We start from the raw sequence: 26082 nt of genomic DNA, 5'->3' as shown, positions 1-26082 counted from the left end.
GCCCCTGAAGTTCTGCTGCTTCAGGGGCCCATTAAGTATTGCAGGTTTTTTTTTTTTTTTTTTTATGTTTTTTTTTTTTAACCCGGGGGGCCCAACTCCTGTCCTCCCCCCTCACCTCCCCCCCCCCCCTCATGCGGCGGGAGAGCGGAAAATACAAGAAGTCTCCGGCCGGGGCGGCAGCTGCCGCTTGGTCTCCAACTTTGGAGACATATCGGAAACTAAGCAGCAGCTGCCTCTAGCGTTTGCTGCAGCCCCGGCCGGAGACTTCCTGTATTTTCTGCTCTCCCGCCGGCTGCAGCGCATACCGGGAGGGGGGCCCCGAGGTGAGTGAGGGAGGATAGGAGTCGGGCCCCCCACCCGGATAGCTACCCACCCGGCTACCTTACCCACCCACCCGGATACCTAACCATCCACCCGGCTACCTACCCGGCTACCTAACCAGGCTACCTACCCACCCACCCGGCTACCTAGCTACCCACCCGGCTACCTAACCACCCTGCCGGCTATCTACCTGGCTACCTACCCACCCGGCTACCTAACCACCCGGCTACCTAGCTACCCACCCGGCTACCTAACCACCCTGCCGGCTATCTACCTGGCTACCTACCCACCCGGCTACCTAACCACCCTGCCGGCTATCTACCTGGCTACCTACCCACCCGGCTACCTAGCTACCCACCCGGCTACCTAACCACCCTGCCGGCTATCTACCTGGCTACCTACCCACCCGGCTACCTACCCACCCGGCTACCTAGCTACCCACCCGGCTACCTAACCACCCTGCCGGCTACCTACCTGGCTACCTACCCACCCGGCTACCTAGCTACCCACCCGGCTACCTAACCACCCTGCCGGCTATCTACCTGGCTACCTACCCACCCGGCTACCTAGCTACCCACCCGGCTACCTAACCACCCTGCCGGCTATCTACCTGGCTACCTACCCACCCGGCTACCTAACCACCCTGCTGGCTACCTACCCACCCGGCTACCTACCCACCCACCCGGCTACCTACCCACCCACCCGGCTACCTACCCACCCGGATACCTACCTACCCACCCGGCTACCTACCCACCCACCCGGCTACCTACCCACCCGGCTACCTAACCACCCTGCCGGCTATCTACCTGGCTACCTACCCACCCGGCTACCTACCCACCCGGCTACCTAGCTACCCACCCGGCTACCTAACCACCCTGCCGGCTATCTACCTGGCTACCTACCCACCCGGCTACCTAACCACCCTGCCGGCTATCTACCTGGCTACCCACCCACCCGGCTACCTACCCACCCACCCGGCTACCTACCCACCCGGCTACCTACCCACCCACCCGGCTACCTACCCACCCACCCGGCTACCTACCCACCCGGCTACCTAACCACCCACCCGGCTACCTACACACCCACCCGGCTACCTACCTACCCACCAGGCTACCTACCTACCTACCCACCCGGCTACCTACCAACCCACCAGGCTACCTACCCACCCACCCAGCTACCTAACCACCCACCTACCCACCCACCAGGCTACCTACCCACCCGCCTACCCAGCCACCCACCAGGCTACCCACCCGGCTACCCAGCCACCCACCAGGCTACTTACCCACCCGGCTAAGGGCTACCTACCTACCCACCCGGCTGCCTACCTACCCACCAGGCTACCTATCCACCCAACCACCCATGGGAGCTGCGCGCCGGATGGAGGCTGGGACAGGAGGTCTGCTGCTGCAGGTGAGTAAATGTTTTTTTTTTATTATTTATTTTAGCAGGTGTATGTTCTGGGCAGGTCTGCCACATGATTGCGTGTATGTTCTGGGCAGGTCTGCCACATGATTGCATGTATGTTCTGGGCAAATTTGCTACATGATTGCATGTGTTTTCTGGGCAAATCTGCCGACATGATTGCACGTATTTTCTGGGCATATCTGCCGACATGATTGCAGGTATTTTCTGGGCATATCTGCCGACATGATTGCAGGTATTTTCTGGGCATATCTGCCGACATGATTGCAGGTATTTTCTGGGCATATCTGCCGACATGATTGCAGGTATTTTCTGGGCATATCTGCCGACATGATTGCACGTATTTTCTGGGCATATCTGCCGACATGATTGCACGTATTTTCTGGGCATATCTGCCGACATGATTGCACGTATTTTCTGGGCATATCTGCCGACATGATTGCACGTATTTTCTAGGCATATCTGCCAACATGATTGCACGTATTTTCTGGGCATATCTGCCGACATGATTGCACGTATTTTCTGGGCATATCTGCCGACATGATTGCACGTATTTTCTGGGCATATCTGCCGACATGATTGCACGTATTTTCTGGGCATATCTGCCGACATGATTGCACGTATTTTCTGGGCATATCTGCCGACATGATTGCACGTATTTTCTGGGCATATCTGCCGACATGATTGCACGTATTTTCTGGGCATATCTGCCGACATCATTGCACGTATTTTCTGGGCAAATCTGCCGACATGATTGAATGTATTTTCTGGGCAAATCTGCTCACATTATGTGTATTTTCTTGAGAAAACCTGCACAATTATGTGAATTTTCTGGGGAAAGGGTCACCAAAACTTGGGCCCACTGTCTTTGCGTTGCACTTTTCAAGGGAACCTGAGGTGAGAATAATATTGAGGCTGCCATATTTCTCTCCTTTTAAGCAATACCAGTTGCCTGGTTGCCGTTCTGGTCCTCTGCCTCTTATTCTTTCAACCATAGACCCTGAACAAGCATGCAGCAGGTCAGGGGTTTCTGACAATATTGTCAGAACTGAGAAGATTAAGCTGCATGCTTGTTGCTGGTGTAATTCAGTTTATTACTGCAGCCAAATAGATCAGCAGGGCCGCCAGGCAACTAGTATTGTTTAAAAGGAAATAAATATGGCAGCCTCCATATCACTCTCACCCCGGGATCACTTTAAATTACAGTTAGCTCCGCCCTTATCCGGTCATTGCCACGCCCGCAGGTTCTATCCACGCCCATTTTTTGCGCTTAGCGCGCCGCAGGTTATAGCTGCACCCATTTTTTTACGCTTCGCGCGCCGCAGGTCAAGAGGGCCCACAATTGATATTTTGCACAGGGGCCCACTGCTGCCTGTGTCCGCCACTGATAGACTATGAATGGGTTTTGCAGGAACGGATCTTTTGCAGATGCTGATCTGTTGCATGTGTACAGCATCTTTGTGTGCAGAATCTTGCAAAGATTTCTATCTGATGGGGAGTTCAGCTCCATAGAATAGACTGTGTAGGTATGGCTCTCATACTACATGGAAGGGGGTAAGATTTCTGTCTGATGGGGAGTTCAGCTCCATAGAATAGACTGTGTAGGTGTGGCTCTCATACTACATGGAAGGGGGTAAGATCTCTGTCTGATGGGGAGTTCAGCTCCATAGAATAGACTGTGTAGGTGTGGCTCTCATACTACATGGGAGGGGGTAAGATTTCTGTCTGATGGGGAGTGCAGCTCCATAGAATAGACTGTGTAGGTGTGTCTCTCATACTACATGGAAGGGGGTAAGATCTCTGTCTGATGGGGAGTTCAGCTCCATAGAATAGACTGTGTAGGTGTGGCTCTCATACTACATGGGAGGGGGTAAGATTTCTGTCTGATGGGGAGTGCAGCTCCATAGAATAGACTGTGTAGGTGTGTCTCTCATACTACATGGAAGGGGGTAAGATTTCTGTCTGATGGGGAGTGCAGCTCCATAGAATAGACTGTGTAGGTATGGCTCTCATACTACATGGAAGGGGGTAAGATCTCTGTCTGATGGGGAGTGCAGCTCCATAGAATAGACTGTGTAGGTATGGCTCTCATACTACATGGAAGGAGGTAAGATTTCTGTCTGATGGGGAGTGCAGCTCCATAGAATAGACTGTGTAGGTGTGGCTCTCATACTACATGGAAGGGGGTAAGATTTCTATCTGATGGGGAGTGCAGCTCCATAGAATAGACTGTGTAGGCGTGGCTCTCATACTACATGGAAGGGGGTAAGATTTCTGTCTGATGGGGAGTTCAGCTCCATAGAATAGACTGTGTAGGTGTGGCTCTCATACTACATGGAAGGGGGTAAGATCTCTGTCTGATGGGGAGTTCAGCTCCATAGAATAGACTGTGTAGGTGTGGCTCTCATACTACATGGGAGGGGGTAAGATTTCTGTCTGATGGGGAGTGCAGCTCCATAGAATAGACTGTGTAGGTGTGTCTCTCATACTACATGGAAGGGGGTAAGATTTCTGTCTGATGGGGAGTTCAGCTCCATAGAATAGACTGTGTAGGTATGGCTCTCATACTACATGAAAGGGGGTAAAATTTGTTGGAAACTGTTCTAAATCACCTTGCTTCGACACCATCAACTTCTTATAGTTGCATCTCACAGACTGTGAGATAACTTGACTCTCAACACAGCAAGCAGGAGATAGACTTTCTCAGGCTTCTTCAATATTCACGTTATTTATTCAGGAAACAGAAATACAGATAGATACAGTTCATCATATCCTAGCCACGCCAATCTTCATGTTGCGTTACAAGCTTCTTGATTAGACTTCCTGCTGAAGTCCATCAGGTACCTTCTTTCTAACCTAAGTTACACTAGACTACCTATGTACAGCATACATTATATCAGATTACAGAAAGGAATGAACATACTTAGAGGTCCCAGTCAGCCTTGCGAGCTAGTGTGAAAGTAAGAAGCAGAGTGAGCTACCATAGCTCACTCAGACTTTAATACCGACTAGGAAAGAGTTAAATATGACATCATCTTCACCATCCCCTAGATCAGACTATTGGTGGACCCACTCGTGGTGTCATCATACACACCTACTCGATTAATATTCAGTGCGGCTTCTGACATACATACAAGAATGTGGATATTTATAAAACATGGCTGATGTTTATTGTTCTAGTGGTGGTACATGCCCAGGTCAGGGAGACCTGCGGCCTTGTCCATAGAACAGCTTCTTGGTATGTCCTAGTTCTGCTGACAGAACTGCAGATTTTCTCTCTAAGAGAAAATCCCCTTAAAGGGCAGGTCTGCTCCTCAAGCCTTTTTGACTAACTCAGTCCAAATAACTGAGGCCTACTTAAATTATAACAAAATTAGTCTGTGATCTTTCATTTTCCAAAGACTTTGGTCTGATGTGTGTATGAGCCTTTAGTCTACAGAGCTGGTACAGTGCAGGGAGGGGGCGGGGCGGAGACCCACCTCTCTGGGCTGAAATTGTTCAGTGCTGATGTTGGTTTCTCGCTCAGGAAGTACAGGAATAAGAAGCAGATTGCCACGCGTACCTTTTTAATTTAGTCTATGCAAACATTGGCGGTCTTTCAGAATCAATCCTGATTTCAGTAGTGCTGTTTTATCCTCCTACACATAACTTATTTATAACCATATCCTGGAGCTCTGCTTTCAGCGCCACCTGCGTACGAACCTGCAACCTCGCAGGGCCTGTGTACAGCGCACCAATTACCCAGCCACAAACGCACGCAGAGGATTCCGTCCCACCCTGCTCTAATTATAACACACGGCTTAGGCAGAGGCCAGTGTTGTGTTAGCAGGGAAGAAGCTGCTGGCCGGGTTGTGTCGCTGCAGAATACACAACATTTCAGACGTTGTAAAAATCTGTATATCTGTTCCCAGTCACAAAAACCTAACGCTGGCAGGATATCCGAGCGACTAGCATCCCAGGAGGAGGTCAGGAAAGGCTCTATAGAGTCCCTCAATAGTGCTGGTCTACTTACACTATCTCTCAAAAGTGAGGACACCTCTCATATTTCTGTAAATAATTTATATCTTCTCACGGGACAACACTGGAAATACGACACTGCGATGCGCAAACATCAAATAAGGGCGACAGGAAACAAAGAATATCGTGTACTATAATGTTTATCATTTCTTTATCTCAGAATAATAAATATTGTTAAAATAACTGTATTCAAAAGGGCGCTTGGCGAAGCTGTAATTGCAAAATATTGTGTATAACAATAAAAAGGAAAAATTATGTATATAGGTAGTCCCCGACTTACAAACGCCCGACTTACGAACAACCCACCGATACGAATGGCATGGTTTCTCAGTTTCCATGGGAACAAGCCCAAACATTTTTTTTCAAATTGGACTTGTAGTTTTTGAGAGAATCGATTTTGAAAAATTCAAAGAAAAAATGGCTTTTAAACTTGTATAAGCAGGTGCAGGGGGCAGAGGTGACACAGAGGGGGACACTGGGGATAGAGGGGGCAGAGGTGACACAGAGAGGGACACTGGGGATAGAGGGGGCAGAGGTGACACAGAGGGGGACACTGGGGATAGAGGGGGCAGAGGTGACACAGAGGGGGACACTGGGGATAGAGGGGGCAGAGGTGACACAAAGGGGGACACTGGGGATAGAGGGGGCAGAGGTGACACAGAGGGGGACACTGGGGATAGAGGGGGCAGAGGTGACACAGAGGGGGACACTGGGGATAGAGGGGGCAGAGGTGACACAGAGGGGGACACTGGGGATAGAGGGGGCAGAGGTGACACAGAGGGGGACACTGGAGGCACAGGGGGGCACGGAGGAGGTACAGGGGACAGAGATGGCACAATGTTCCAACTTAAGAACAGACAAAAAGTAGGGATAATAAAAATTGCACCCTGCAGAAAGAAAACCCAGAGACAACAAGAGCCCAAATGGTGCAGTAGGTCACAGTACCAGAAGTATGTAAAATATGCGAATGTATTATACTCACAAAGGTGGGTTGCAGAAGGGCAACCGACCACTAGAAGCAGGTGGAGATCTATAACCCCGACTCCACTCGGGTGACCAGACGGAGCTGGTGATGGTCGCCCTCTTGGGAAAAAGCAAACCTCAAATGACCTAAACTGGTCAAAGAGGGTTGATCCCCCTCCAAAAGGAGGGTGAAGGCACAAGGTAAAGGGGGAAGAGGCGCCCAGAGCAGATAAAATACTTTAAAAACAAATATAATGAAAAAAGTGAGGTGGCTTACCTCAATGAAGACAAATTCACGTATTGATAGAATTTTATTGCACTGGCAACGCGCTTCGTGGGTGCATACCCACTTCCTCAGGCCAAATAGCAGTGCCTAATAGTGCTTGTAGCCACAAATAAGGCCCCTCCCTGGTGACGCTTTACCATAAGGCCCCCCCCCCCTGGTGACGCTTTACATAAGCCCCCCCCCCCCCCCCCCCGGTGGTGCCTAACTCCAAGACCCCTCTGGTGGTGTCTAATCCTAACACCCCTCTGGTGGTGCCTAACCTTAACTTTTCTCCCCCCCCCCCGCCCCCGTGGGGCCTAACCATAAGACCCCGCTGGTGGTGCCTAATCTTAAGACCCCCCTGGTGGTGCCTAACCCTAAGACCCCATTCCTGACGCCTAACACTAAGACCCCCTTCCTGATACTTGACATTAAAACCTCCCTCTGCCGCATATAGTGTAAAAAAAAATAAAAAAATAAAAAGGTTTCTAAAACAATACATTTCAAAATGGCAATTCTCATAACAAATTTAAAAACGATAAAAAAAATTAAAACGATTTTAAATTTTTTTTTTTAATGTCATAAAAAATACCGCACCTTGACCTCACCACCTTCGTGTGAAAAGGCCCTAAGGGAAGAATGTTCACTGTAAAAGCGGGCTTTCTTTACTCTCGGCTGATAATGAAATGGCAGTGATTGATAATTGTCTTATAAGCAGAGCCAAAACCCCTGCAGAGATTTGCAGTACTCCCAGCAAAGCAGACCAGGGGCAAAGAGAAACAACTGCTATTACGTTCTGCTTTGTGCTCTTTACCTGGTACACACCATGCAATTTTCACTTCAGACCTGACTTCCGATCGAGCAAATTGTCAGATTTCATGCTCAAATCTATTGGAGATCTGACTACAGTGTGTGGGCAGGCAATAGATCCCTCTCTGATCAGATTTGGTCAGGGAGGGATCTATCTGATGGTTGGTCTGTAGGCCATCGTCTAATGTATGGCCTATAGGTGTCTTTGTTAGCCTCGCCATAGGACTGTATGGAGAGTATCGCCTGTGGTGATCAGGAATTGTCAGTACGGTCTCAGCACTGTGGTCTGGATTGGTGTTTATTTGTACATATGTAGCTGCAGAGGCCGGTGAGGCTGGTATATAGGTGAGGCTGGTGTATTGGCCTGCACACAGCTAGGTGTGACATGTGACGGCTCAGTGCCAAGCATTACACTCTCCATGTGTTTATTCAGCAGGTACCAAGACATCAGCTGCTTCCTCCGACCCCTGGGGATCCTCATCGCTACCTGCGCCCAAAAGCCAGGACCCCTGGGCCCCGTCCACGGCGACAGGAGGAGCTCGCGCTAACGCTGACCCCTGGGGACCGACGCCGGCAATGAAGACCAGCAGCAGCGCAGGTAAACCACACACAGGAAGGTGCAGGAGGACTCGGCTGCTGTTATAGACCAGTTCTGTGTCATTTGTATAACATTTGTATTAATGTACTTCTAAAATTAAAATATAGATCCCTGAGCCGGCTATAACTAGTTCAGGACTTGCCCTTAAAGGGGAACTGAAGAGAGAGGTACTGTATATGGAGGCTGCCATGTTTATTTCCTTTTAAGCAATACCAGTTGCCTGGCAGCCCTGCTGATCCTCTGCCTCTAATACTATTAGCCATAGCCCCTGAACAAGCATGCAGCAGATCAGGTGTTTCAGACTTTAAAGTCAGATCTGACAAGACTAGCTGCATGCTTGTTTCTGGTGTTATTCAGATACTACTGCAGAGAAATAGACCAGCAGGGCTGCCAGGCAACTGGTATTGATTAAAAGGAAATAAATATGGCAGCCTCCGTATACCTCTTACTTCAGTTCCCCTTTAACCACTTCACATTCCCAGGTTTCTCCCCTTTAACCTCTTGAGGACTGCAGTGCTAAACCCCCCTAGTGACCAGGCCATTTTTAGTAAAATTGGCCACTGCAGCTTTAAGGCCAAGCTGCAGGGCCGCACAACTCAGCACACAAGTGATCCCCCCCCCCCTTTTCTCCCCACCAACAGAGCTCTCTGTTGGTGGGGTCTGATCGCTCCCCCATGTTTATTTTTTTTTTTTAATAAATATTATTGTTGCCGTTTAAAAAAAAACCAAAAAAAAAACTGTTCCTTTAAACCCCTTCCCTCCCTCCCTCCCCACAGCCGGCCAATTACGGCGATCGGCTGTCATAGGCTTCAGCCTATGAGAGCCGATCGCTCTCTTGTCCCCCAGGGGGACAGCCGTGTCACATGGCAGTCCACAGTGCAGTGCTGGTGCCGATCGCAGCGCTGCACATAGAAATAGACGGCAATCGCGCCGTCTAACAGTCTCCCGAGTGGCAATAGCGGCTCGGAGACTGAAGGCGGGGCGGAGCTCCGCCCCCCAAACAGGAGGTGCGCACGCATCCTGCGCGCGATCTCCTGAATTAGCTGGCCCCAGGACTTTACGCCAATCGGCGTTAGGCAGTCCTGGGGCTGCCGCAGCGGCCACGCCCATCGGCGTGACGCGGTCGGAAAGAGGTTAACGGACCACTATCGCGAAAAAAGTAGGCAGCTAAAATCTGACAGAACCGACAGGTTTTGGGCCAGTCCATCTCCTCATGAGGGATTCTCAGGGTTTTTTTTTGTTTTCAACAGCATTTCCTGATCAGCAGGTGCAAAGTCCAGCTGACAAAACAGCGTGCAAGTGAGTAGGGAGGCTAGCTGGAATATTACTGTATTGGTAGTTAAACTGTTGTTCATGAAATGCTGTTGAAAGCAAAGAAAACCCTGAGAATCCCCCTTGAGGAGATGGACTGGCCCAAAACCGTTTCTGTCAGCTTTTAACTGCCTACTTTTTTTTCCCTCAATAGTGGTCTTTAAAGGGATTCTGCTGGGTAGCTTCTAAAAACACAATTTAGACTTACCTCAATTGATTCCTCACTAGTTGGGAATGTGGCGTTGACCATTATCGCCAGCTTATCCGTTTGCAGTGACTGGATCCAATCGCTATGGCGCAGAGTTTGGGGTCCCCAATGCTGTTTGCTCTAGTTTGCTCTACAGATGTAACGCTCTGCTGTTGTCTAGCGGTGCATCTGTACAGCACTATGGCCCCCGAACTGTCGCCCTAGCGAACGCATCTAATCACTACAGGGGTACCGGTCCGCCACATGCTCAGCTAGCAATAAAATATGGCATATGGGGTAACATTTTAACCGGGAAGGACCAAACAATTGATCCTTCCCGGAAGGGTGAAAAATGAAAACAAAAAATGTATGTTTTCTGCATTTATGCCTAATTCTTCCCCATAAAATAAAATAGTTTTGGGGAAAAAATATCACCCAAAGAATGCCTGTATTGTACTGAAAGATATATATCACTAAGATAGCATAAGTAATTAAAAAGTTACAGCTGTATTACAGCTTTATTCTGCAAGCGTCCAGGAGCTCCAAACAATGCTCAAAACCAAACGATTGGTGTGCCCAGGTCCTCACCCCGGTACCTAGGGGGTCACAGCAACTTGTAATCCACGAAGGACCGGCACCACACAAGGTAAGTATAGCTCTTTAGGATTTTATTAGTGCAGGCATGACGACAACAACAACAAACAGTTGTTTCGGCCTCCTCTGGCCTTTCTCAAGTTGTAAAATGGTCATATACGTATATGACCATTTTACAACTTGAGAGCTATACTTACCTTGTGTGGTGCCGGTCCTTCGTGGATTACAAGCTGTATTACAGCTGTATCAAAGAAGTACAAAAACAAACAAACAAAAAAATGTCAGGAACCTTAAAGAGACTCTGTAACAACAAAAACATCCCCTGGGGGGTACTCACCTCGGGTGGGGGAAGCCCCCGGATCCTAATGAGGCTTCCCACGCCGTCCTCCGTCCCACGGGGGTCTCGCTGCAGCCCTCCGAACAGCCGGCGACAGGCCCGACTGTCAATTCAATATTTACCTTTGCTGGCTCCAGCAGGGGGCGCTGTGGCTGCTTTCAGCTCGGAAATAGACGGAAATACCCGATCTCCGTCGGGTCCGCTCTATTGCACAGGCGCCGGAAACTTGCGCCTGCGCAGTAGAGCAGACCCGACGGCGATCGGGTATTTCCGTGTAGTTCGGAGCCGACAGCCGTCAGAGCGCCTGCGCAGGAGTCGGGAAGGTAAATATTGCGTCACGGCTGTACGGAGGGCTGCAGCGAGACCCCCGTGGGACGGAGGACGGCGTGGGAAGCCTCATTAGGATCCGGAGGCTTCCCCCACCCGAGGTGAGTACCCCCCAGGGGATGTTTTGATGTTACAGTTCCTCTTTAAAGAGTACCAGAGACAGTAAAGTAAAGCTCTGATACTTACCCGGGGCTTCCTCCCGCCCCATAAACAAGTCTTAAGGTGGCCACACGCCATACCATTTTTTTAAATATCTGTTCAATTTAAGAACTGCAATCAATTTTTCTGACTGATTGTAACATTTCAAAAATATGACCAATGTACCACACAGAGGCGCCGAGCTCGCTGATATAATACAGATGCTGTGACTCCTACTGTATTTTGCCTGAGGAAGCGGGATGTATGGCCCGTGAAACGCGTTGCATTGTTTTTTGGAGTTCCGAATAAATTGTTGACTGTCTGAATCGCAGTCCTTGCCTGTGTCTGTTTGGAGGGGGTAAGACCACCGCTGCCTCCTCTGTTTAACCAGTTGGTTTTTTTAAGTTCATGTAATTACCTTTTATTCTTTTGGCGCCTCTGTATCTTGTACACTACATTGAGTCCACCCTGGGTGGAGGGTTGTTACCCTATTTTCCTGTCTACAGAGAGCGACTTTTTATTCCTGAGTGGGGTCAGGATTGTTCTCCCCACCTGCCTATACAGTGGTTGCCTATTGGTAACCCTGGTTTGTAAGTATAATTTTAACTTCTCATTTATTTTGTTGTCCCCAAGACGAATTACACTATTGGGGCTCTTGGTGTCCCTCTGCTTTAATGTACCACACATGTATGTTCAATTTTGTCCCCAATTATGATAAAAAATGATTGGAAAATCAGAGAAAATTGCTAGGGTGTGTATATTAATAAATTGACAATCTAACACACACCATACAATCTTTAGGGCCCGTTTCCACTAGGGCGGTTTCGCCGCGATTCTGCAGAGTTTCCCCGCACATCATTCGCACGGGGAAACTCTGGCATAGGGGATGACGGCGTCGCGGCGGAATCGCTTGCGGGAGCGATTCGCCCGGAACCCCCCGCAGATTTCGCCACGGAGGCTGCGAATCCCATAGCCGTGCATGGCACGGCTCATGGGATTCGCCTGCGATCCCGCCCACCGGCTCAGTGCGGTGTGCATCTGCGAGACGCACGCCGCACTAGTGGAGACGAGCCCTTAGAAAGATTGAAGAAAAATATCTGGCATTCCAGTTCGATTAAAAAAAACAAAATGGGAAATCCGATCGGATTTTTCAATCGAATGGAAAAAAAAGCTTTCGGTTCTTTCGGGAGATCCGATCGTTTTTATCGCATTGCCGTAAAATTGGATCATTTCATTGTATCGTGTGTGGCCACCTTAAGTCCCACGCCATCCTCCCGCGGTCTGCCATTTAGCCGCAATCTGCCCTGGTAATAGGCTCAGTCGCGTCCAAGCTGGGTGTACTACGCATACGCGAGAGGTCCGTGGACGGTGAGGGACTTGGAGGAAGCCCCGGGTAAGTATCAGATCTAACTATACTGACAGCTCTGGTTTACTTTAAAGAGAACCCAAGGTGGGCTCATATAATAAAAAAGTAGGCTACCTGATCAGCGGGGTTGAGCGAATCAGGTGGTCTCAACAACCGCCGCTCCCCACCTCTCTTGTGGGCTGCAATGGCCCACTTTCACTTTCCTGACCTCTGGGTCACGACGCTGGAAAGATAGATTGATTCTCTCTCCCAGCATGCAGGGAGGCGGGGCAGCAGCAGGAGGCGTGGCTAGGGAGAGCTGCCCTGGAGACCCTGTAGGAACGCCCCTGACGGGAATTTTGAACAGGGAATCCCTCTCCCTGTGTTTACCTCTGAGATGGCGACAAATCTTGTCACTAAACTCGGGGGCTATAACAGGGCGGTGGGGGGGGGGGGGGGGGAGAGCAGCAGTGGAACGACTCAGAGGCATGTCATGAGGCAGAGAATATGCCTCTGGGTGTCCCATATGCCCCGCCCACAAGACCCACCTCAGGTTCTCTTTTAGGTGCAAAAACCATGGAACACGAACTGGTTAACTTTTATACCAATACAGGTGCTGGACATTTTTTTTTAAGTTTTTTGTTCCAAGTTTCTTTTTAAGTTTTATTTGTTTATTTTTAAACAGGAGGTCCATCTTTTGACCCTTTCAGCAATTTGAATGGGACAGCGAAAGATGATTTTTCCGAATTTGACAGCTTGCGCTCCAATAAGGTGTCAGGTAGGTAAGATGTGGTGACGCCTTTCTGCGTCACTCCGAGGGGGTGGGGTCTGGTCTCCAGCTGGGGGTCCGGTGTTGTGTCTGATTACGCTGCCTGTGGATTTGCGCTGCCCCGCATGCGCAGGAGGAGACTGTGCGGCCACAGTTCCTATTTAATTATGCTGCTGATGGTAAAATACTAAATATCTCTGCTTCCTCACATCCTACACTCCCCAAATTTTCAGGGTAGGGAGGGGACCCCCAGAACTACCTCTATGCCAAATTGCAGCCCCCGTGTCCCACTGGTTCCCGAGATCGGTTTCTCTAATCTATCTCCTGAACCAGCGGGGATCGGGGGCTGCAATTTGGCACAGAGGTCGTTCGGGGGATCCCCTCCCTACCCTGAAAATTTGGTGAGTGTAGGATGTGTGGAAGAGGAGATATTTATTATATTACCATCAGCAGCATAATTAACTTCACACTGAGCATGCGTGCTACTCAATGTGGGAGGAGCTTCCGGGCAACGCAATCAGACATTACACCGGGACCCAGTAAAGGTGTCCATACATCACTCTATGTATGGCCGGATCAACCGTTAGATAGATCCCTCACTGATCAAATCTGATCACAGAGGGATCTCTGCCTGGTCACATACTGCACACCATTTCTAATAGATTTCAGTACAATCGACTAATTCTATCAATTTCGCTTGAAAATTGACCTTTGGGCATGGCTTGTGGCATCAATTTCTAGCAGATTCGATAAGAGTGGTTGAATCTGTTGGATATGAAAGGGAAAATTGCTGAGTGTATGGCTAACTCAAGTTGCATGTACACTCCTAAGTATCCAGTAAATGGGAGATGTTCCTCCCAGATGTACAATACACCACAACCAACAGAAACGGCTGTTCTTTGTTATCCAGGTGTTAAGGTGGCCACACATCAGACAACTTAACGGCAGATCAACCATCCGATCCGATTATTATAATACGATTGAATGAAAATCGGTGCCGCCAGGAGCAGGCCTGATCGATGATGCAACCAAATTGGCTGCATGTATCGATTGGACATGCTGCAAGCTGTAGGGCAGACATCCTCGTTTGGGTGCATGGTGGTAACAGAGAGCGATATTGGGATGGAACTCCCAGGCCTGTTCCCTATATTATTATAATTATTTATTGTATTTATAAAGCGCCAACATATTACGCAGCGCTGAACACGATAAATGGGGTAACACACAAAACAAGATCATGCAAATGATTTGATAATACAGTGTCATAGGTCAAAATAGAGACTGTTCTAGTCCACTAGAGGGGTGATTGTCAGTAAGATTGCATAATCAAGCTGGATACGTTAGGGAGGAGGGCCCTGCCAGAGCTTACAATCTAAAGGGTGGGGGTGGAGACAATAGGTGCATCTGCTTAGAGGGTGTCCAATAGAGTGTATTATGGTGCTGGTGTAGGGGGGTATGCAAGCCTGAAAAGGGAGTCTTGAGAGCTTGTTTGAAGGTATTAAAGGTGGGGGCGAGTCTGATGGGTAGCCCTGGTGAAGTCCTGCAATCGTGCATGGGACTGAGATATTTGTGGTGCGACTAGGCGCAGGTCATCGGAGGATCGGAGGGGGCGGGCTGGTATGGGCTTGTGGACCAGATCAGAGATGTAGGTGGGGCAGGTCTTGTGCACCGATTTGTAGGCTCCAGCCTCAGGGTGTAGTGTAGGAAGGGGTGCAGGGCGGGGCGGAGGCAGAGGTGAGACAGGCTCCAGCCTCAGGGTGCAGTGTAGGAAGGGGTGCAGGGCGGGGCGGAGGCAGAGGTGAGACAGGCTCCAGCCTCAGGGTGCAGTGTAGGAGGGGGCACAGGGCCGAGGTGGGAGAGGCTACAGGCTCAGGGTGCAGTGTAGGAGGGGGCGCAGGGCCGGGCAGAGGCAAGAGAGGCTCCAGCCTCAGGGCGCAGTGTAGGAGGGGGCACAGGGCCGAGGCCGAGGCGGCAGAGGCTCCAGCCTCAGGGCGCAGTGTAGGAGGGGCACAGGGCCGAGGTGGGAGAGGCTACAGGCTCAGGGTGCAGTGTAGGAGGGGGCGCAGGGCCGGGCAGAGGCAAGAGAGGCTCCAGCCTCAGGGCGCAGTGTAGGAGGGGGCACAGGGCCGAGGCCGAGGCGGCAGAGGCTCCAGCCTCAGGGCGCAGTGTAGGAGGGGCACAGGGCCGAGGTGGGAGAGGCTACAGGCTCAGGGTGCAGTGTAGGAGGGGGCGCAGGGCCGGGCAGAGGCAAGAGAGGCTCCAGCCTCAGGGTGCAGTGTAGGAGGGGGCGCAGGGCCGGGCAGAGGCAGAGAGGCTCCAGCCTCAGGGTGCAGTGTAGGAGGGGCACAGGGCTGAGGCAGAGAGGCTCCAGCCTCAGGGTGCAGTGTAGGAGGGGCACAGGGCTGAGGCAGAGGCGAGAGAGGCTACAGCCTCAGGGTGTAGTGTAGGAGGGGGCACAGGGTGGGGCAGAGGCGAGAGAGGCTACAGCCTCAGGGCGCAGTGTAGGAGGGGGCGCAGGGCGGGGCTGAGGCGAGAGAGGCTACAGCCTCAGGGTGCAGTGTAGGAGGGGGCACAGGGTGGGGCAGAGGCGAGAGAGGCTACAGCCTCAGGGTGCAGTGTAGGAGGGGCACAGGGCTGAGGAAGAGGCGAGAGAGGCTACAGCCTCAGGGTGCAGTGTAGGAGGGGGCACAGGGTGGGGCAGAGGCGAGAGAGGCTACAGCCTCAGGGTGCAGTGTAGGAGGGGCACAGGGCTGAGGCAGAGGCGAGAGAGGCTACAGCCTCAGGGTGCAGTGTAGGAGGGGGCACAGGGTGGGGCAGAGGCGAGAGAGACTCCAGCCTCAGGGTGCAGTATAGGAGGGGGCGCAGGGCCGGGCAGAGGCAAGAGAGACTCCAGCCTCAGGGCGCAGTGTAGGAGGGGGCACAGGGCCGGGCAGAGGCGAGAGAGGCTACAGCCTCAGGGTGCAGTATAGGAGGGGGCGCAGGGCCGGGCAGAGGCAAGAGAGACTCCAGCCTCAGGGCGCAGTGTAGGAGGGGGCACAGGGCCGAGGCAAGAGAGGCACCAGCCTCAGGGCGCAGTGTAGGAGTGGGTGCAGGGTAGGGCAGAGGCGAGAGAGACTCCAGCCTCAGGGCGCAGTGTAGGAGGGGGCGCAGGGCTGGGCAGAGGCAAGAGAGACTCCAGCCTCAGGGCGCAGTGTAAGAGGGGGCGCAGGGCCGGGCAGAGGCAAGAGAGGCTCCAGCCTCAGGGTGCAGTGTAGGAGGGGGCACAGGGCCGAGGCAGAGGCAAGAGAGGCACCAGCCTCAGGGCGCAGTGTAGGAGGGGGCACACAACTCACTCAGCTGTCATTCCCAATTGTGTTTGAAGCAGGGAGAAATAAGAAAAGGGGATGCATGGCAGTAACTGCAAGCCAGATAACTAGAGATTAAGGTGTTGGGGGCCCTGTGCCGCCTTTTAGTCTAATAGCAATCAGTGTGTGACGGCTGGGGTGGAAGGGATGGGGGAGGGGCCTCTTAGTGTAATAGCAATCAGTGTGTGACGGCTGGGGTGGGAGGGATGGGGGAGGAGCCTCTTAGTGTAATAGCAATCAGTGTGTGATGGCTGGGGTGGGAGGGATGGGGGAGGGGCCTCTTAGTGTAACAGCAATCAGTGTGTGACAGCTGGGGTAGGAGGGATGGAGGGGCGCACTTTGGTGTCTTAGCCTTGGGTGCTGGAAGACCTTGTCCCAGCTCTGTTGGGGAGCCATACTAGCTTAATGACCATCTCCCCAGCACCAACAAAACTGAGATCTGTCGTTTGGTCGATCTGTCCATTCATCATCTGAGGCACTTTTAGAATTTCCAAAAGCCAACTCAAGTGACTCAAATGACGTCACAAATGAACCTGCAGACTTCATGGGCTAAAAATGGCTTCTCTTGTGTCCTTGGGGAGCCATATTGGTTTAATGGCCATCTCCCGGGCACCAACAAAACTCCCGTTCCCAGCATGCCTTGGTGCTTGGACCACAGCTGCAGAATCCGTCTGGGGTGGAGGAATCCAGCAGTCGGGCTCCTTGTTATAAATGGAATCGCAGATGTTTTACATCCGGAACATTCCACTGGCAGCCCGGGCCTTGCAAGGATTCCTGACTTCCATCTGCCAGTGACCCCCCCCTGGTGCATTGTGATGGGTCCCAGGTGCCGGGAGGACATCTGCTGGAGGAACTGGCATGAGATGTGGAGGAGCTGCGAGTGGAGTGATGAGGCCAAGGTCACACATGTGTGTAAAGCCCTCCTGTCCGCAGACGTGTGGAGAGGCGGGAAGAGTGTGCAGAGAACATACAAGGGATATGTCTCCCTGCAGACAGGCTCCCGGCCAGACACGCTGCTTCATCCAGCTATAAGCCAGGTACACACTTTCAATTATGATTGGTCAATCACTGACCAATTTTACCACCCCCATGCAGTATGAGACGTTACCTACACAATCTGCTCATAGTATTCAATATCTGTTGACCCTCCTACTACATGGAGGTGGTAAAATTGGTCAATGATTGGCCAATCATACTTGAATGTGTGTACCAGGCTATAGACTACTAGCTATACTCAGGGGCTACCTTTATTGGGGCACCTCTGGCTACCTATATTGAGGCTCTTCTGATTGCTACAACTGTATGTTGGTCCACCTCCCCAAACCCGACCCAGATGGAAGCCTTAGTATGACGCCATCGCTGGAATTTCCAGGATCCAGCAGAGTATAGCTGGGGTGATTTGGGGGAAGCCCTCCATGGGGTTGGTTGAGGGGCAGATAGCGGGGTAACTGACAGTTTCGGCTGTGGCTGCAGATCTTCTGTAATTACTATTTTATGGTGACCATGCTTTTGCCTCGGTTACAGCAAAGACCTTTAACTCTATCTTTGTCTTCCTTCCCTCCAGCGGACTCCATATCTACATTACCGTCCTTGCGGAGCGGCGCCGCCAGTCCTGACCTCTTTGAGACGCAGCCTGTTGCCGTGACCACCAACAAACACCCCGCCGCTCGCAAAACTCCGGAGACCTTCCTGGGATCCAACGCCGCCTTAGTGAACCTCGACACGCTGGTGACCAAGCCCGTGCCGCCCGCCCCCACGTTTAACCCCTTCCTGGCAACAGGTAGGTCAAACGACAGTGTGCCCATTTGTTTATTTTAAATTGGAGAATGGTATGAAATCTGTAGAAGAGGGAGGAACGCTTGCGAGCCAATGAGAGATCAGTACGGGCTCAGTTATGACATTCGATTGGTTGCTATGAGCTACTGCACAACACTTCAATATATACACGCAAACGGGTTTTTTTCATGAACCAAAGTTCTCTTTTATTCTTCAATTGTTTCTTCAGAAAGCAGGTGATAAATGTAGATACAACATCAGACCTTCATTTCACATAAAAATGCCTGACACGTGTTTCGCGGCCATCAGCCGCTTCCTCAGAGGCACACCACAGTCTCTTGCAGCCCACTCACACTGGGACGGCGTTGAGGGTATCTCTCTTCACTCACTTCAGATCGAGCTGGTGGTTTTTATGTCCTAGACTTTGGATGTTTTGTTTGCGGTGTGCCTCTGAGGAAGCGGCTGATGGCCACGAAACACGTGTCAGGCATTTTTATGTGAAATGAAGGTCTGATGTTGTATCTACATTTATCACCTGCTTTCTGAAGAAACAATTGAAGAATAAAAGAGAACTTTGGTTCATGAAAAAAAACGTGTGTATATATTGAATTGTGGACATAATTTGTAGGGGTGGAATCATACTACTACTTTTTTATCCTTGTCAGTGACATACTGCACAACACTGATCTATCCTGTGACCCTTTATACTTTAACCAAAATTTCAACTTTATCCCAATCAGTAGCTGATGCCCCCTTTCCCATGAGAAATCTTTACCTTTTCTCAGACAGATCATCAGGGGGCGCCGTATGGCTGATATTGTGGTGAGACCCCTCCCACAGTGTGATGTCAGGACCATGGTCCTGACAGTTTCCTAACTGTGAACCTCGTTGCATTGTAGGAACTATCAGCTTTTTCTAATTGCTAAGCAAGCAGTATCTCCCTCTGTCCATAGAACTCTCAGTAACGAACATTCCATACAGATCACCTGACAGGACTAAAAATGTCACTACAAGTGATACATTTCAAAACTTATTCTTAAAGTTTATTACTTTAAGAACAAGTGTTACAGAATATTTTGGCGCTTTATAAATCAATAATAATATTAATAATTTATGCCTGCCACTTTAGCCCTAGCCATATCCTCCGACCGGCTTCCATCAGGTGACCTAATTATCAGAGCCTGAAATAATGATAAATGTTCATTCTGTTAGGTTAGGGGTAATGTGTCCTATGCTCAGGTTAGAGTTAGTATAAAGACATCAAACAAATGACAGCTCTCATATGCTGCAACTGAAATGAAGGCCAACAGAGGCATGCAGAGCCCCACATGGGCTAAATACATGCCTTGAATGCAAATCAGATGCAAATTATCTACTAGTCCCTAATCTAAAATTTGAATGCAAATTGAAGCACATGGATGCAGCTAGCCATAAGTATACTTACATGAGTTTTGTACAGCAGGAGACATTGGCAGCGCTTCCAAACAGAGGCTGCACTTGAATTAACTACCTGCAATAGATGTGCAGAGTTCCACAATATGGACAAAATTACACAACTTGCATGGAAAACAGGTACAGCAAAGGAGGGTGTTAGCTTCAGTATAAAAAATATGTGCACAAATTATTACCTACTAGACTTCCCCACAGCGATGATGGGCCATCTCAGGGAAGACCTACTGCTAGTTTAACGATAAAAACATAATTTTTTCCTAGTGCTGCTAATCATAAAATAGTATACACATTTCTTCAAACAGATATCATCCTTGAGAGGGCCGTCATCACCGTGGGGAAGTCTAGTAGGGAATAATTTGTGCACATATTATTTATACTGAAGCTAACACCCTCCTTTGCTGTACCTATTTTGAATGCAAGTTGTGTAGTTTTGTCCACATTGTGGAGCTCTGCACATCTTTGCAGGTAGTTAATTGAGGTGCAGCCTCTGTTTGGAAGCGCTGCCAATGTCTCCTGCTGTACAAGAGTTAGTTTAAAGATGGCCATACATCAAGCGACTTTCCGGCCCATCGACCATCCGATTCGATTATTTTAATCGGTGCCGCAAAGAGCATGTCTGATGATGCAACCGAATTCGGGCCTAAATTGGTTGCATGTATTGATTGGACATGCTGCAAGATGTCAGTCTGACATTCTCGATTGGGTGCATGCGATATTGGAACGGTAGATGAACGCGACAGAACCCCGCCCACTGCCCTCTTAGTGTAAAATGAGCCCTGTGCATAAAAACATTGCCTGTCAGTGTCCTCCGATGTCTCCACCCTTTTCCTCGCATACACGCGCCACCCGTGGTTGGCGACGTATTGCACGTGGGCGCGTTTGTCACGGGAGGTGGGGAAGGGGGACGTTGGTCACATGGGGGCAGCAAGGCTGCATCACGTGGCCGATTCCGAAAAGCTTCCATGCTGAAAATGATGGAGAATTGGCATGCGGCTTGTGGCGCACAACAGATCCCGATTCGATCAGAGAGAGATCTGTCTCGCCATTATCAATGGGCACATATGTGAATAATGTGCAAGTGAGTAGGGATACTGGCTGGCATCTTCGCATAGATTCTTTCCATATAGCGCTTTTGTAAAGAATATAGCTAATGCTGAGAATCTCCCATGAGGAGATGGACTACTACAGAATCTTTCATATCTGTCAGATTTTTGCTACCTATTGTAAGTAACAGCAGCATAAGAAATAGGTATTAAATAGTGAATTTTACTCTGGGGGAAATGTACATTTTTCATAGCTCCCAACTGTGCCTCTTTTGGAGTGACAGGGCCTCTTTGGGAGTCCTCTCCCTCTTTCCTCCTCATTTGTCCCTCTTTCAGGACTTTGTCCCTCTTTCTATGTAAATATATATTTATATTTCTCTACTAAAAATGTATTAAATTGATATATTACTAATTTTAAAATGTTAATGTGAAGGAAAATGAACCAGGATAGAAAGGACCAGTGTGGTTTGAATTATAAAACATATTTTTCTTATGAAATCTTTATGGTATGCGTGACTAGGGGTGTGATGGGGGCGTGGTCAGGGGTGTGACATGGGCATGGCTTAAGTGTCCCTCTTTCTCATCTCAAAAAGTTGGGAGGTATGATTTTATATATATGTATTTTACATTTTTTGTGTGAAAGTTGCCCTTGAAAGTGAACCTGAGGTGAGCGGGATATGGAGGCTGCCATATTTGTTTCCTGTTGAACAATACCAGTTGCCTGGCAGCCCTGCTGATCTGTTTGGCTGCAGTATTGTCTGAATCCCACACCTGCAACAAGCATGCAGCTAATTCAGTCACACTTCAGTCAGAGCACCTGATCTGCTGCATGCTTGTTCAGGGGCTATGGGTAAAAGTGTTGGAGGCAGAGGATCAACAGGACAGCCAGGCAATCCGCATGGTTGAAAAGAAAATAAATATGGCAGCCTCCATATTCTTCTCAGTACAGTTGCCCTTTAAGCCATAATGAGGGTGCACATAATTACTGGAGCCGGATTAGTATGATCCGGCCGCGGAGGTCAGAGATAAGGTCGGAGCAACTCAGCTGGGAGGCAGTATGAAGCATATGCTGTGTGTTTGGTCTGCAGAAGCTTGTCCTCTCAGATTCCGCCCCCTCCAGCGGAGGCCCCCCTGTTCTCCAGCTCCACAGAGAGGCTATAATTGGCTATGGCAGCCGGCCAGGGCCTCTTCATTCCGGAGAAAGTTTCTTTCCTGTGTTTTTCCTGTCTGCCTGCAAATCGGAAATGACCTGTTTACTTTGGGGATTCCTCAAATACCTCGTAGTCCACCCCCGCCCTGACGCTCGCTGCACCATGAGGAGGCCTTGCAGTATGAGAGAACAGGGCCTCAGAGCCACAGCCACTGCCCCAAGCGCTCATCTCTTCTCACAGCCACTTACATGTGACGTCACCCCCGCCCTGACGCTCGCTGCACCATAAGGAGGGCTCTCAGTATGAGAGAACAGGGCCTTAGAGCCACGGCCACTGCCCCAACCACTCATCTCTTCTCACAGCCACTTACATGTGACGTCACCCCGCCCTGACGCTCCCTGCACCATGAGGAGGGCTCTCAGTATGAGAGAACAGGGCCTCAGAGCCACAGCCACTGCCCCAAGCGCTCATCTCTTCTCACAGCCACTTACATGTGACTCCACCCCCGCCCTGACGCTCGCTGCTCCATGAGGAGGCCTCGCAGTATTAGAGAACAGGGCCTCAGAGCCACAGCCACTGCCCCAAGCACTCATCTCTTCTCACAGCCACTTACATGTGACTCCAACCCCGCCTAGACACTCGCTGCTCCATGAGGAGGCCTCACAGTATGAGAGAACAGGGCCTCAGAGCCACGGCCACGGCCACTGCCCCAAGCGCTGATCTCTTCTCACAGCCACTTACATGTGACGTCACCCCCGCCCTGACGCTCTCTGCTCCATGAGGAGGCCTCGCAGTATAAGAGAACAGGGCCTCAGAGCCACAGCCACTGACCCAAGCACTCATCTCTTCTCACAGCCACTTACATGTGACGTCACCTCCGCCCTGACGCTCGCTGCACCATAAGGAGGGCTCTCAGTATGAGAGAACAGGGCCTCAGAGCCACGGCCACTGCCCCAAGCTCTCACCTCCTCTCACAGCCACTTACATGTGACGTCACCTCCGCCCTGACACTCGCTGCTCCATGAGGAGGCCTCGCAGTATGAGAGAACAGGGCCTCAGAGCCACGGCCACTGCCCCAAGCGCTCATCTCTTCTCACAGCCACTTACATGTGACGTCACCTCCTCCCTGACGCTCTCTGCTCCATGAGGAGGCCTCGCAGTATGAGAGAACAGGGCCTCAGAGCCACGGCCACTGCCCCAAGCACTGATCTCTTCTCACAGCCACTTACATGTGATGTCACCCCCGCCCTGACGCTCGCTGCACCATTAGGAGGCCTCACAGTATGAGAGAACAGGGCCTCAGAGCCACAGCCACTGCCCCAAGCGCTCATCTCTTCTCACAGCCACTTACATGTGACGTCACCTCCGCCCTGACGCTCTCTGCTCCATGAGGAGGCCTCGCAGTATGAGAGAACATGGCCTCAGAGCCACGGCCACTGCCCCAAGCACTCATCTCTTCTCACAGCCACTTACATGTGACGTCACCCCCGCCCTGACGCTCTCTCGCTGCACCATGAGGAGGCCTCGCAGTATGAGAGAACAGGGCCTCAAAGCCACGGCCACTGCCCCAAACACTCATCTCTTCTCACAGCCACTTACATGTGACGTCACCCCCGCCCTGACACTCCCTGCTCCATGAGGAGGCCTCACAGTATGAGAGAACAGGGCCTCAGAGCCACGGCCACTGCCCCAAGCACTGATCTCTTCTCACAGCCACTTACATGTGACGTCACCCCCGCCCTGACGCTCGCTGCACCATGAGGAGGCCTCACAGTATGAGAGAACAGGGCCTCAGAGCCACGGCCACTGCCCCAAGCACTCATCTCTTCTCACAACCACTTACATGTGACGTCACCCCCGCCTAGACACTCGCTGCTCCATGAGGAGGCCTCACAGTATGAGAGAACAGGGCCTCAGAGCCACGGCCACTGCCCCAAGCACTGATCTCTTCTCACAGCCACGTACATGTGACGTCACCTCCGCCCTGACGCTCGCTGCACCATGAGGAGGCCTCACAGTATGAGAGAACAGGGCCTCAGAGCCACAGCCATTGCCCCAAGCACTCATCTCTTCTCACAGCCACTTACATGTGACGTCACCTCCGCCCTGACGCTCTCTGCTCCATGAGGAGGCCTCGCAGTATGAGAGAACAGGGCCTCAGAGCCATGGCCACTACCCCAAGCACTCATCTCTTCTCACAGCCACTTACATGTGATGTCACCCCCGCCCTGACGCTCGCTGCACCATGAGGAGGCCTCACAGTATGAGAGAACAGGGCCTCAGAGCCACAGCCACTGCCCCAAGCCCTCATCTCTTCTCACAGCCACTTACATGTGACGTCACCCCGCCCTGACTCTCTCTGCTCCATGAGGAGGCCTCACAGTATGAGAGAACAGGGCCTCAGAGCCACGGCCACTGCCCCAAGCGCTCATCTCTTCTCACAGCCACTTACATGTGACGTCACCCCCGCCCTGATGCTCTCTGCTCCATGAGGAGGCCTCACAGTATGAGAGAACAGGGCCTCAGAGCCACAGCCACTACCCCAAGCACTGATCTCTTCTCACAGCCACTTACATGTGATGTCACCCCCGCCCTGACGCTCGCTGCACCATGAGGAGGCCTCGCAGTATGAGAGAACAGGGCCTCAGAGCCACGGCCACTGCCCCAAGCGCTCATCTCTTCTCACAGCCACTTACATGTGACGTCACCTCCGCCCTGACGCTCTCTGCACCATGAGGAGGCCTCGCAGTATGAGAGAACAGGGCCTCAGAGCCACGGCCACTACCCCAAGCACTCATCTCTTCTCACAGCCACTTACATGTGACGTCACCTCCGCCCTGACGCTCTCTGCTCCATGAGGAGGCCTCGCAGTATGAGAGAACAGGGCCTCAGAGCCACGGCCACTGCCCCAAGCACTCATCTCTTCTCACAGCCACTTACATGTGACGTCACCTCCGCCCTGACGCTCTCTGCTCCATGAGGAGGCCTCGCAGTATGAGAGAACAGGGCCTCAGAGCCACGGCCACTGCCCCAAGCACTCATCTCTTCTCACAGCCACTTACATGTGACTCCAACCCCGCCTAGACACTCGCTGCTCCATGAGGAGGCCTCACAGTATGAGAGAACAGGGCCTCAGAGCCACAGCCACGGCCACTGCCCCAAGCGCTGATCTCTTCTCACAGCCACTTACATGTGACGTCACCCCCGCCCTGACGCTCGCTGCACCATGAGGCCTCACAGTATGAGAGAACAGAGCCTCAGAGCCACAGCCACTGCCCCAAGCACTCATCTCTTCTCACAGCCACTTACATGTGACGTCACCCCCGCCCTGACAATCGCTGCTCCATGAGGAGGCCTCACAGTATGAGAGAACAGGGCCTCAGAGCCACGGCCACTGCCCCAAGCACTCATCTCTTCTCACAGCCACTTACATGTGACGTCACCCCCGCCCTGACACTCCCTGCTCCATGAGGAGGCCTCACAGTATGAGAGAACAGGGCCTCAGAGCCACGGCCACTGCCCCAAGCACTCATCTCTTCTCACAGCCACTTACATGTGACGTCACCCCCGCCCTGACGCTCGCTGCTCCATGAGGAGACCTTGCAGTATGAGAGAACAGGGCCTCAGAGCCACAGCCACTGACCCAAGCACTCATCTCTTCTCACAGCCACTTACATGTGACATCACCTCCGCCCTGACGCTCTCTGCTCCATGAGGAGGTCTCGCAGTATGAGAGAACAGGGCCTCAGAGCCACGGCCACTGCCCCAACCACTCATCTCTTCTCACAACCACTTACATGTGACGTCACCCCCGCCCTGATGCTCGCTGCTCCATGAGGAGGCCTCGCAGTATGAGAGAACAGGGCCTCAGAGCCACGGCCACTGCCTCAAGCACTCATCTCTTCTCACAGC

The 26082-nt window shown here is 51.4% G+C and overlaps 1 protein-coding gene across 4 annotated transcripts in view; it reads left to right on the top strand.

Annotated features, from left to right (window-relative positions):
* EPN2 (epsin 2) overlaps window positions 1–26082 on the top strand; it is a 123243-nt gene that overhangs the window by 85796 nt on the left and 11365 nt on the right. For 2 of the 4 annotated variants that reach the window (XM_068243510.1, XM_068243508.1), the window contains exons 6-8: window positions 8232–8396; window positions 13321–13413; window positions 18313–18528. In XM_068243510.1, the coding sequence (XP_068099611.1) occupies window positions 8232–8396; window positions 13321–13413; window positions 18313–18528 (474 nt within the window). The remainder of the gene's footprint in view (window positions 1–8231; window positions 8397–13320; window positions 13414–18312; window positions 18529–26082) is intronic. The other 2 variants (XM_068243511.1, XM_068243512.1) reach the window with 2 other exon arrangements.

The sequence above is a fragment of the Hyperolius riggenbachi genome, chromosome 7 (genome assembly GCF_040937935.1).
Source record: "Hyperolius riggenbachi isolate aHypRig1 chromosome 7, aHypRig1.pri, whole genome shotgun sequence".
NCBI classification, from domain to species: Eukaryota; Metazoa; Chordata; class Amphibia; order Anura; family Hyperoliidae; genus Hyperolius; species Hyperolius riggenbachi.
This window is presented reverse-complemented; position numbering and strand designations above follow the sequence as displayed.